This window comes from Engraulis encrasicolus, chromosome 2 (assembly GCF_034702125.1).
Source record: "Engraulis encrasicolus isolate BLACKSEA-1 chromosome 2, IST_EnEncr_1.0, whole genome shotgun sequence".
Lineage (NCBI taxonomy): Eukaryota > Metazoa > Chordata > Actinopteri > Clupeiformes > Engraulidae > Engraulis > Engraulis encrasicolus.
Window position 1 is genome coordinate 31,956,849 of NC_085858.1, and position 12,414 is coordinate 31,969,262.

Below are 12,414 nucleotides of genomic sequence, written 5' to 3' on the forward strand. Positions count from 1 at the left end.
AAAGCCATACCGGTCATCTGAATGAGAGATCTTTTCAAGTTCAGACATGAGAGAGCTACAATATTGGTTAGTGATCAATTAATTACAGTATATTATTTGTAATCTTCCATTAAATTGCCTATATGTGATTGGCCGATCACAGTTCTTCCCTCCCCTCCCCCACCTGAGTGTGTCCTTATAGGAGGATCCTGCAGTCTGTCTGCTCCCACTGCACCTCTGCTCATCTCTCTGCTGGACAGCAAGAGACGCTGCTTCACACACACACACACACACTGCCAACATGCTGGGGACACTCTGCACTCTCCTCACTGCTCTGACATGTAAGACACCACTGCAGGCTTTGCTGTGTCTCTGCTCTATGGGAGAGTGGCCCTATGGCTGTTACATGTGTGCTCTTGTTCTTTTCAGGTGGCAGTGCTGTGACTGTAGTCACACAGACGCCTGCTGTTGTCACGGTGAGGAAAGGAGAGTCGGCCACTCTGCACTGCAATCTGGGGACTGTGACTGATAATACTGCTGATTGGTATAAACAGATTTCAGGGCAGACTCCTCAGTACATGCTGGAGTTTCATCAGACTTGGAGCTCTGTCAAATATGGCTCTGGTTTCTCATCCCCTAAATTTGATTCAAAATGTTCCTCTTACACTGATTGTAGTCTGATCATTAATACTGTAGAGGTGGGAGACTCTGCTGTGTATTACTGTCTGACGTGGGATGACACTGCTAAAGAGTACGTATCACAGTGATTCACACCATGACAAAAACCTCCTCACTGCTCACACTCACTTCTGCTTTCAGTCCACCAGCAATGAGTGTAATCCTGCTGCTCAACGCATCAATCAGAGAAACCTTCTCTTTGAATGCAGTGATGAGAGGCTAAATCATATGTCCTTCACCATCATTAATGCTTCAATAGTATTTTATTGGTTCCTTGTTTATCATACAATGTGCACACACTTTGATGTTTACAATCTCCCAAAACCTCAGAGGTGAATGATAAAGCTTTACGCATAATTAATTATAATGGAGAGCTATACAATGTTAGTGCCATTTTTCATTACAAGGCATTGATTTATTAATTATATTGATCTACACTAAAGAATATTTACTGATTGTCCCTCCCAACCCCTGTTAGAAAAGAGCCTGATGCATGTTCCACTAACTCTGACAGCTATTCAAAAAGCCATATGCTTTCCAATCAGCTGTTCCTGTATGTTACATGTAAAACTTGAACAGTAAAACACCCTGATGTTGACCCACTATTGAATACAGTTGGAGAAATAATGGGCTGATCACTGTTGATCCCTCCCCTCCCCCTTCTGCGTGTGTCCTTATAGGAGGATCCTGCAGTCTGTCTGCTCCCACTGCACCTCTGCTCATCTCTCTGCTGGACAGCAAGAGACGCTGCTTCACACACACACACACACACACTGCCAACATGCTGGGGACACTCTGCACTCTCCTCACTGCTCTGACATGTAAGTTGACCTTTAAGTTGACTTGTTGTGTTCACATAGATTTGTCTGTATATGACTAAAGAGAAATTAACACATTTCACTCCATGTATCTTTCCAGATATCAGCTGCCAAAAGCTGGTTACTCAGACACCATCAGTTACTGTGACAAAGAACGAGAAAGCAGCTTTAAACTGTAACATTACAACTGATTTTGACTATGTATCTTGGTACAAGCAGCTGTCTTCTGAAGCTCCTCAGTTCATCTTGAGTTTCTACCACTCTCATTCTTCTCCTAATCAGTATGGAACTGGCTTCTCGGCTAGCAAATTCACATCTACAGCCTCCTCAAGTTTAGATTACCAGCTAGTCATTAGTAATGCCCAACAGCAAGACTCTGCTGTGTATTACTGTGTTCAACGGGAACGAAATGAGGAGCGGGTATCACAGTGACTCACACCATGACAAAAACTTCCTCACTGCTGTCATATAGTGCAGCTTAGAATGCAGCATATCAAAGCTAAAAACAAAGCTATACATCGGACTTGTTAGACAAATTTCCATTCCCCATTATAGATTTATCATTTTGACACTATTGTATGATTTCATTAACGCCAGTAAAATCGCATGTAGCCTGTTTCTATGAATATGCACAATATGGCATGCCCATGGGCATGGGTGCACCTTCCAGGTCACTGTCTTCACAGAATGTAATTAGCATTAGATGCTTGAGGTTTATGTTTTTATTTCTAATATCAATATTGTCCACAAATATAGTCCCTGCTGTGTTGGGCCCTTGGAATCATCCCAGCTGATGAAGACGAATCTGTACAAGACTACAGTCTCTCTAGACTCTCTCTACACAAACAACTTTAAATGAGCAAACAGACATTATTTTGATCTGAATTTCTCTAAGACATGGATATGGATATGAATCCCAACCCTGGAGGCCGTGTGGTGGTTCTCCTCAGGAAGTGGAGAAAGTGGAGGAGAGGAAGTGGAGCCAGTGAAGTGGAGGTCTGAGGAGAAGTGGGTGTTTCAGTTGCACCTCTCAGTCCTGACACTGAGGAGGTTTTTGTACAGGGAGAGATAGGAGATGAATCACTGTGGTATTCGGACCAGGCACCAAGCTGTTTGTCACTGGTGAGTACACTCTTCATTGTGAATTTCTGTTTGTGGCCAGTTTCATGTTTGCTCAGCTTTGGAAAGTTGGGAAATTGTGTTTTCAATGTCCTAAATATGCTTTGAACTATATGTCAATTTTAACAGAAAAATTGATATGAGTAGCTGTCATGCACCTTCAGTTTTGTGACAGTGTGTGAAGGAGATGCTCCTCTCTGTGTATTGAACAGGAAAAAGTTGGGATTTGCTCATTTTACATATTTGGTTTGGATTTTATGACAACTTTCTAGGCATCAGTGAGTTCATATGTAGCTGTTGTTTCTATTCATTTGATCTTCATACTGTTTTGAAGATGCTCACTTTCACAAAATCAACATGTTTATCTACAGTGACATTTTTGGATTCTATAATATCAGCCGTGCAATGCAGTGCTATCAAACTTTGTGGTCTTGTGACTTATACTGAGGTGTGTTTTTGTGTATGGAGCTGTATAATTTTATTAATGCCTTAATGGAACTATATAAATCCACGAGTCTTTGGTAATGACTTTGTTGAACAAAAGAGACCAAATTTTACTTGTGTTGACGCTATTAGCAAATATGTGTACTGTGAATTGGATCATTTTAGCCCATTACCACACTAATGGTCAAAAGATTATATGGACTTTGTGTTATTTCAACAGTAATACTGTGTATCTGCATTATCATGAACAGTATACCTACAGTAATGAATTGGGAACAGTTATTAAAATTGTTCAACTTCTTTGTTGTTGTTTTGAAAGCACATTTTGTAATATTTTCAAGTTAACTAATCACCATATCAACAAACCATTCATTTAATGACGTATTACTACATGAATGCTCAGTTTCTTCCTTGTGAGAAATACTTGAGAAATTTGCCAACTCACTTGTTGGGTCTTTATGTAGCCTAATTAGTTTTTCTCTAAAATACTAATGACGATGTGTACGAGAAAGTCTGGTTTGTCTCCTAATGTTCTGCACCAAGAGCTATCCGCTGCCTGTAGTATGTGAGATGTATACAAGAACCTGGTCCCAAACAGCTACTCAGTTGTGTGTGTGTGTGTGTGTGTGTGTGTGTGTGTGTGTGTGTGTGTGTGTGTGTGTGTGGCTGCAGGTGTGCTGTGTGTGTGTGTGTGTGTGTGTGTGTGTGTGTGTGTGTGTGTGTGTGTGTGTGTGTCTGTCTGTCTGTCTGTCTGTCTGTCTGTCTGTCTGTCTGTCTGTCTGTCTGTCTGTCTGTCTGTCTGTCTGTCTGTCTGTCTGTCTGTCTGTCTGTCTGTCTGTCTGTTTCAGATCCTACACTGCCAGCTCCATCTCTGACTGTCTTCCCCCCGTCTCGTGAGGACCTGAGTGGGGACAGTGTGAGGGTGGTGTGTGTGGCTGAGGACGTGTCCTCTGGCCTGGCTGATGTCCGCTGGCTGCTCGGTGGGAACCCTCTAAACAGTGGCATCAGCACCAGCTCTACTCAGCAGCAGCCCAACGGCAGGTTCAGACTCAGCAGCATCCTGACCATCCAGACAGCTGATTGGACCAGTGGCAAAGACGTGACCTGTCAGGTGACCAGTTCTGGCCCCACAGCCTCCAAGACCATCAGCCAGCCAGACTGCTCTGACTGATGCTACAGGGACGCCTAACCCTGCATGTGCTATGCCTGTCAGTAAATGTGTTTCGTTCTTTTAGACTGTTTGAATTCATTCCTTTAATACGTTCCTTTGACTCTTTGATTTTGTTCAAATAAAAAGCATCTTAGTAAGCATTTGTCTTGTAATGTGTTTATGTGTGTTTTTTAATTAGGCCTATGTCCTTTTTTCAACATTAGTCGATTCATACTGAAATAGAATACATTCTTAAAATCTATGTAATTTAAAATGCTTTTTAGTGAAGAGATTTCCCAGAAGTCACTAGGAAAGTAGCCGCAGTTTCTAAATGATATTCAAAGTTCCATGTAAATCTGGTGGTTTCTTTGCGACACATGGCTGCTCAAGTGGCAGACCAAGAACGGTTTCTAACCTGCAGGTGTGGATTTCAGATATGTTAAGAATTCTTACATGAACGTTTTCAGAATCCACAATGAATCGACAATATATAATGCACAATCCATTCAATAATGATAGTGCATTGCACAGCACCCCCCCCCCCCCCCCCATGAATATCTGACATGTTTGCTTTTGAATCAGATAGGATCCACACAATAATTGTTAATAATTTTTACAACAACAACAACAAAACAACACCACTTAAACTAAGAACATCGACATGATTCAAAGCAATTTCTGTATATGTTTTGTACAAGAACACCAATAGCATGTGGTGAAAAATACATTTACGAGTAGGAACACAGGGTGGCAGTGTTTGAAATGTCAGACGAGCTCTAATAGGTGCGGATCCCCAGCCAAAGCCCAATACCAGCCCCAACCAAAACATCTCCTGCAGGTCTCTTGACCTCGGCAACAGACTGGCAACTGAAGTTCCCCAACCATTGCAGTCACCACCCTTCATCTAGGTACTGTCTACCAATCAAGTTCTGAAGCTGGAGCTGACAGTTCCACAATGGGATGTCAGACTGGAGGAAGCCTATGAGAAGAAGCTCTCCAAGACTGTTGGACTGGTCACTGACTGCCAGCATTCTGTATGAAGGGTGAAGTGACCTTCAGTCACTTTGCAGACAGGTCCTTGTCTAGGATTTGAGTTGTACTGTGACTGGAAGCTTTCCAAGAACACAGGAGTAGCCAAAGACCAAAAGTATTCAGGATGGATGGAAGGTGAAGTGCCTTCCACTGGAGGTCGGCCTGAGAGGCTTTGTAGCCCGGTCCTTTGCCACTGCTTTGCATTTAGGCATTATGGGAGAGGGCCTCAGGATGTCAGTGGTTCAAGAGGAGTGTGGAGTCTTGGTAACTAGTGAGCCATCTGATCTAAAGCTGATGTCTGGTCAGCCCTGGCTGATTCACCTCAATGAGGGAATATGATGTCGAAAGATCCAAAATATCCATTGATTCCAGAAACATCTCTGATTAGGGGTCCAGATGTATTACATTCCATGCATTGTTGAGGAATGTAATGTATACGTTTATTTGCAGATTGGATGGTTCATGTAAACAAATAATTATGCTGCTGTCAAATCCTGCTCTTAGTGCTGTGTGATACCAGTCATTCATGTGGAAACACTGGTCCAAGTGTCTTTTATAAGTGTGTTTCTGTTTGGATGTATTGTGTTTTCCATTTTTTTTAAAGTGGACCTTGAGTCTGGAAAATAAAGTTGTTGTTGATGATATTAGCAGATGTATTGTCCTCAACAACTCTTTAAAAGCTTTGTGACAAATTAGCGCAGCAATTATCCCGCAAATGGACCAACAGGAATATAAACTGGAGTATGTGACAATTTTTACAAACCACTGGAAAATAAATCTTCCAATTCACCAGCCACTGGAAACCAAAATTATATTTTTTGTTGGCATCTATCAGCCACTTCTCAAATTTCAGAAGGATGGGCCTTTCATGTCAGACCAGACTCCTTCAATTCAATGCATTCTAATTAGGACAAGTATCCAGTGGCATATAGACATGAGCTAACACCCCACTGTCTTCTATGGAAACTGGTTGTAGTTTTTCATGCTTTGCTTTGAAACTAAATTTGTTTGACGTAATTGAAGACAAAAGACTACTTGCCAGTAAAGCCCCCTTTGGCACTTTATTGAACACTGCTAAAACTGAAAATGCTATTGGCTGACTGTTCATCCCTCGAGGGCAGCCGTGGCCTAGTGGTTAGGGAGTTGGTCTTTTAATCTAGGGGTTGCAGGTTCGAATGCCCCCTGACCTCTCCCTACATCTCCGTTCATAGCTGAAGTGCCCTTGAGCAAGGCACCTAACCCCACATTGCTCCAGGGACTGTAACCAATACCCTGACAAATAATAACTGTATCGCTTTGAATAAATGAAAGCATCAGCTAAGTGCAATGTAATGTGATGTAATGTAATTGAAAACAAAAAAACTAATTGACAGTATAGCACCCTTTATTGAACGCAGCTGAAGCTGAAAATGCTATTGGCTGACTGTTTATCCCTCCCCTCCCCCTCCTGTGTGTGTCCTTATAGGAGGATCCTGCAGTCTGTCTGCTCCCACTGCACCTCTGCTCATCTCTCTGCTGGACAGCAAGAGCCGCTGCTTCACACACACACACACACACACTGCCAACATGCTGGGGACACTCTGCACTCTCCTCACTGCTCTGACATGTAAGACACCACTGCAGGCTTTGCTGTGTCTCTGCTCTATGGGAGAGTGGCCCTATGGCTGTTACATGTGTGCTCTTGTTCTTTTCAGGTGGCAGTGCTGTGACTGTAGTCACACAGACGCCTGCTGTTGTCACGGTGAGGAAAGGAGAGTCGGCCACTCTGCACTGCAATCTGGGGACTGTGACTAACTACCCTGTTTATTGGTATAAACAGGTTCCAGGAGAGACTACTCAGTACATGCTGAGGTTTCATAAAAGTTACATCTCTGTCCAATATGGCTCTGGTTTCTCATCTCCTAAATTTGATTCAAAATGTTCTTCTAAGACTGATTGTAGTTTGATCATTAATACTGTAGAGGTGGGAGACTCTGCTGTGTATTATTGTGCTGTAGAGGATGGCACTGCTAACGAGTGGGTATCACAATGATTCACACCATGACAAAAACCTCCTCACTGTTCACACTCACTTCTGCTTTCACCAGTGGCAACTGTAACCTTGCAGCTGAACATGCAAAATTGGCTAAAATCAGCAATAGATGTGCATAGTAGAAAATTCACATATTAATTAGGCGTATGTCTTGCCTATGATTAATTCTGTGGGGAAACTCTTTATGGCTAAAATAAAGGGACTGAATCATATCCAGGGATCAAAAACTATGTATGCGCCATTTATACAGTAAAGGTGTACAAAATTTACAGCATCATTATACATGCTTTATGGGTGTGCTTTAAGAAAATACTGGGTCCTAATATTATAAATTATAATATTGTAGGGTCATCAACAGGATGTTGCATTATGATCATCCCAACAGTCTACCATAATAAATCTGTGCAATATGAATGTTTCTCCCCAGAGAACCATAAATCAACTATTGGACGCAGGTTTTGAGCATTGTTTTGATCTGTATTTCTCTAAGATATGGATATGGATATGAATCCCAACCCTGGAGGCCCCGTGGTGGTTCTCCTCAGGAAGTGGAGAAAGTGGAGGAGAGGAAGTGGAGCCAGTGAAGTGGAGGTCTGAGGAGAAGTGGGTGTTTCAGTTGCACCTCTCAGTCCTGACACTGAGGAGGTTTTTGTACGGGGGGAGATAGGAGATGAACCACTGTGGTATTCGGACCAGGCACCAAGCTATTTGTCACTGGTGAGTACAGTCTTCATTATTTGAATTTCTGTTTGTGGCAAGTTTTGTCTTTCTTTAGTAGGACAGTTGTGAAATAGTGTCTTTATTGTAAACGATGATATCATGTGAAACATCCCAGGTGAAAAACCCATATACTTAAAGTGTACTTTTTTTGACCGTACTTAGTACAAAGTGTACTATTTTCGGCGATTTAAAGTGCGCTTCATTGCACTATTAGTGCGCTGAAGCACTACTAAAGCAGTACTTCAGCACACTTGCAGCACACTGAGGATGCTAAATTGGCACCGCTTTTGGACAACTTTAAGTGCACTACAAGCATACTTTTGAAAGTATGCTCCAAACACGCTTTTCATGCATTCGTATGGCATTAAGAGTGTGCTTGAGTACACTTCTATAACATTTTATTGTCACTAGAAGTTCAATAAAAGTATATTAACTTCATGCTTCTTTGGACTACATTGGAACATTTTAAGTCTGTAAAAAGTATATCATTAAGTATTGTAAATATATAACAGGTATGCTTGAAGTATATTTACAGTACACTCCCAAGTACATGAAATAATATAAATGTAATACTACAATCCATGCTGATCCTCAACTTGTACATTACACATAGCCACATGTCACAGTAGACAGTATGCACGCCTCGCACGTCTGATATTTACAATCATTGCATTGTTACAGAGATTTCAGATACACATTTCTCTCTATTTCAATCTTGTCCTACAGTTGATCACATGAATTGATCTCTAATGATGACCCTCTATTCTATGTTTGAACAACTAATTCCAACTTACCTCCCACCATAATATCATGGGAAGTGTGAGCCTATATATACCAGAACATATACGTGACCATCATAATGACGGTGGGAACATGCTATTTTTTTGTGTACCACTTTAAAATTTAAAAACTCCTACAATAAACACAGAATATAACAATGAGTAATATTTTCATGCAAACCACCAAAATATTCCTTCAGGATGAATGGCTTTCTGTTTGAGAAATTTAGCTCCAAGAAGTGCATTGCATGATGGGACATGTATGATGGTGCATGATGGGTAAATGCACTTTGTGTAAGCACACTTTGAAGATATTTGGGTGAAGTACAATCATGGTGCACTTAGAAAAAGTGTACTTGCAATATGTTAAAGCGATTTACTTCAAAGCGCACTATAGAAAATCACACTTAGAAAACATTCGGGTGAAGTGTAATCATATTGCACTTTTAAAAAGTACAATTGCAATATGTTTTAAAAAAATACACTTTTAGTAAATTCACTATTAGAACACTATTAGTATATTCCTCTAAATACACTTTAGCCAAACATCTTCGAAGTCCACTTGAAGTATGGTTCGCTAAGTGTACTTTCTTTGAGAGCAACTTAATTACATCTAATTTTAAGTACACTTTAAATAAGCATATTGTAAACATACTTTTTCTTGGCACAAAAAGCACGAGTGCACTTTTAACATGCTAAGTACACTTCAGGCATGCTTTTATTGTACTAAATTGATCCACTTTTTCACCTGGGATCAATTAAATACATTTAAATAGATAGAGCCCAAGGGCTAAGTTGATATGAGGAACTAATATGTAGCTTCAATTTTGCGAATGTCCAACAGCAATTAATAGATTTCTCTTGACCTTGTTTGTCTGTACAGACTATGAACTCTATTTTTATTAACGTAATAAAATGAAATTTGCCACATTTGGCTCCATTTTTACCTATCATATGTTCATTTAATAATTGAAGAGTTCAGATGCAAAACCCCCTAAGTGCCTTTTCAGAAAATAATCTTAATTCATTTTTATGAAAAAGCTATCAAAGTTATATATTTTTTATTTCATTTATGTAATATAACTATTTATATGTGTTATCAAGTGCATAACTGTAAACCAAACCAACAACGGGGTTCTCTAAAAATATAGAAATGCAAATCTTCAGAAATGGAGTTGGGGGTTTTAGCATCTGAACTCTTCAATTGTAACTAATGAAATGAATAGGTCTCTTCTAAAATGCCAAAAACTCCATATAAATATTTTATAGGCCTTTTTTTTATTATTCGATTTTAAGACAGCATTAGGAAAATTAGAACTGCATTGATGTTATCTACAGTAATATTTTCCATAACAAATTTAAACATTGAAATGCTGGTTTCAAGGATATGAACAGATAAATAAAAACATTTAGGTTTTGAAAATGGGCACATAACATTTTATAAAAGAGCTCCTCAATTGCAGTATTTCTACCTCTCTGCTCATATTATGCGGTATAATTATTGTCTCTCTTTTTCTGTGTTGCTATTATGTTCATGTCCAGATCGAACATATACTTAGTCTTTAAATGATTGATTATCAAGTGTCCACATTGACAATGTCGAAAATAAAATTAGGTAGGCCTACCGGTACACCTTATTGTTCTAGTGAAATGTTCATTTGCGGATTCGATATAAAATGAGCAGGAACTGTTAAAAAAAAACGAGAGCAAAGAAATACTGTATATACTTCCACAAAAATGGTTGGTCAAGTGACACCAAAAACAGTTTCTAAACCTGGAGGTTTCCAATACTGTATGTGAAGTTAATTACTGTTGCATGGAAATATTCTGAATGTAATGCATCACTTCACTTGCATCGCAACATTTTATACTATCGCATGTGTGAGATGTACTGTACATGTGTGTCATCAACTTCTGCTCAAAGTGTGTGTGTGTGTGTGTGTGTGTGTGTGTGTGTGTGTGTGTGCGTGCGTGCGTGCGTGCGTGCGTGCCTGCCTGCCTGCCTGCCTGCCTGCCTGCCTGCCTGCCTGCGTGCGTGCGTGCGTGCGTGCGTGCGTGCGTGCGTGCGTGCGTGCGTGTGTGTGTTTCAGACCCTACACCGCCAACTCCATCTCTGACTGTCTTCCCCCCATCTCGTGATGAGCTGCAGGGGGACAGTGTGAGGGTGGTGTGTGTGGCTGAGGACGTGTCCTCTGGCCTGGCTGATGTCAGCTGGCTACTCGGTGGGAACCCTCTCAGCAGTGGCATCAGCACCAGCTCTACTCAGCAGCAGCCCAACGGCAGGTTCCGACTCAGCAGCATCCTGACCATCCAGACAGCTGTTTGGTCCAGTGGCAAAGACGTGACCTGTCAGGTGACCAGTTCTGGCCCCACAGCCTCCAAGACCATCAGCCAGTCAGACTGCTCTGACTGATGCAACAGGGACGCCTAACTCTGCATGTGCTGTCCCTATTAGCGAGCTTTTCTAGAGTGTGCCTCATAGTATGATTTTTTTTTCTTTAGTTATTTAAGACTATCTTAAATAATTAATTTTAAAATATCCTTTGATACCTTTCTTTAACTCTCTAATTTTGTTCAAATAAAGAGCATTTTATATACAGTACTTTTTAAATTGTAGTTTAATCATGACCTGTTGTATTTAACTGTATTTGATTCATACCAACATTTAATACATTCTTAAAATCAATATCATTTAAATGGCTTTAAGGCAGGGGATTTCCCAGAAGTCACTAGGAAAGTACCTGATGTTTCTAAACGATAGTCAAAGTTCCATGTAAATCTGGTGGTTTCTTTGCCACACATGGCTGCTCAAGTGGCAGAACAAGAACGGTTTCTAACCTGCAGGTGTGGATTTCAGATACGTTAAGTATTCTTACATGAACATATTCAGAATCCACAATACATCAAAATCATTTGCTACAACCCAAACAATTCATGCAGCAGTTTGAGTGCTGGTTAACAGTGTATAGCATAACACAGCATAACAGGCCTTTCACAACCAGCAAGCAAACTAGGCAAATAGGGGACCCAGGTGGACCCATAATGCATCAGTTCATACCACATGCAATTCATAGAATAGCCTCAGGCAAAGATAACACACACACACACACACACACACGACACACACACATACACACACACACACACACACACACACACACACACACACACACACACACACACACACACACACACACACACACACACACACACACACACACACACAATGCCTTTTCAAGAATAAGAACCAGTTTTCGCAACATTTTCCTGATCTTCAAGACTCATCATTCTAACGTGAGATTGCACACTACACTGGCCTCATTCCTGCTTTGTATCCAAAAACAAACAAATAAAGAATTAAGAAATATCAGACTAAAAGTGTTTACTTTTCATTCAGAGAGCAACCAAATTCAAGGCAGTACAGCCCCAGGGCAAAAGGTCACATGTTGTATTAGTAAGTAATGTTTGTATTACTTTATTTTATATACAGTATTTTATTGTATTTATTTTATGTGATGTCAAATGAACAGTATATTTATGAGTAGGACCACATGGTGTCAGTGTTGAGCCAAGAGCCATCTCATGTCTGATGAGATGTTACGTAAAGATGATCACCATCAGCCAAAGCCTCAGGCCCAGCCAGAAGATCAACAGGCATCCTGA

The 12,414-nt window shown here is 40.6% G+C and overlaps 2 protein-coding genes across 2 annotated transcripts; both read left to right on the forward strand.

Annotated features, from left to right (window-relative positions):
- Positions 1–230: 230 nt before the first annotated feature.
- Positions 231–4,262, forward strand: LOC134464187 (immunoglobulin lambda-1 light chain-like). Its single transcript, XM_063217658.1, has 4 exons — positions 231–320; positions 409–742; positions 2,566–2,597; positions 3,887–4,262. Exons 1-4 carry the CDS (start codon positions 281–283, stop codon positions 4,207–4,209), a joined length of 729 nt encoding a protein of 242 aa, XP_063073728.1. The 5' UTR covers positions 231–280; the 3' UTR covers positions 4,210–4,262.
- A 2,446-nt stretch (positions 4,263–6,708) lies between these two features.
- On the forward strand, positions 6,709–11,309 carry LOC134437000 (immunoglobulin lambda-1 light chain-like). The gene is made up of 4 exons (XM_063186433.1): positions 6,709–6,826; positions 6,915–7,239; positions 7,935–7,969; positions 10,842–11,309. The coding sequence occupies exons 1-4, from the start codon at positions 6,787–6,789 to the stop codon at positions 11,162–11,164; spliced, it is 723 nt and encodes a 240-aa protein (XP_063042503.1). The 5' UTR covers positions 6,709–6,786; the 3' UTR covers positions 11,165–11,309.
- The last annotated feature ends 1,105 nt before the right edge of the window (positions 11,310–12,414 follow it).

Excerpts from the sequence above, each read along its gene's own strand:
- LOC134464187 (XM_063217658.1), top strand. The coding sequence starts at position 281 with ATGCTGGGGACACTCTGCACTCTCCTCACTGCTCTGACAT. Across the intron at positions 321-408 it reads TCTCCTCACTGCTCTGACAT|GTGGCAGTGCTGTGACTGTA; the intron begins GTAAGACACCAC and ends TGTTCTTTTCAG. Across the intron at positions 743-2,565 it reads GCTAAAGAGTACGTATCACA|ATTCGGACCAGGCACCAAGC; the intron begins GTGATTCACACC and ends AATCACTGTGGT.
- LOC134437000 (XM_063186433.1), top strand. The coding sequence starts at position 6,787 with ATGCTGGGGACACTCTGCACTCTCCTCACTGCTCTGACAT. Across the intron at positions 7,240-7,934 it reads GATGGCACTGCTAACGAGTG|GGTATTCGGACCAGGCACCA; the intron begins GGTATCACAATG and ends ATGAACCACTGT. Across the intron at positions 7,970-10,841 it reads CACCAAGCTATTTGTCACTG|ACCCTACACCGCCAACTCCA; the intron begins GTGAGTACAGTC and ends TGTGTGTTTCAG.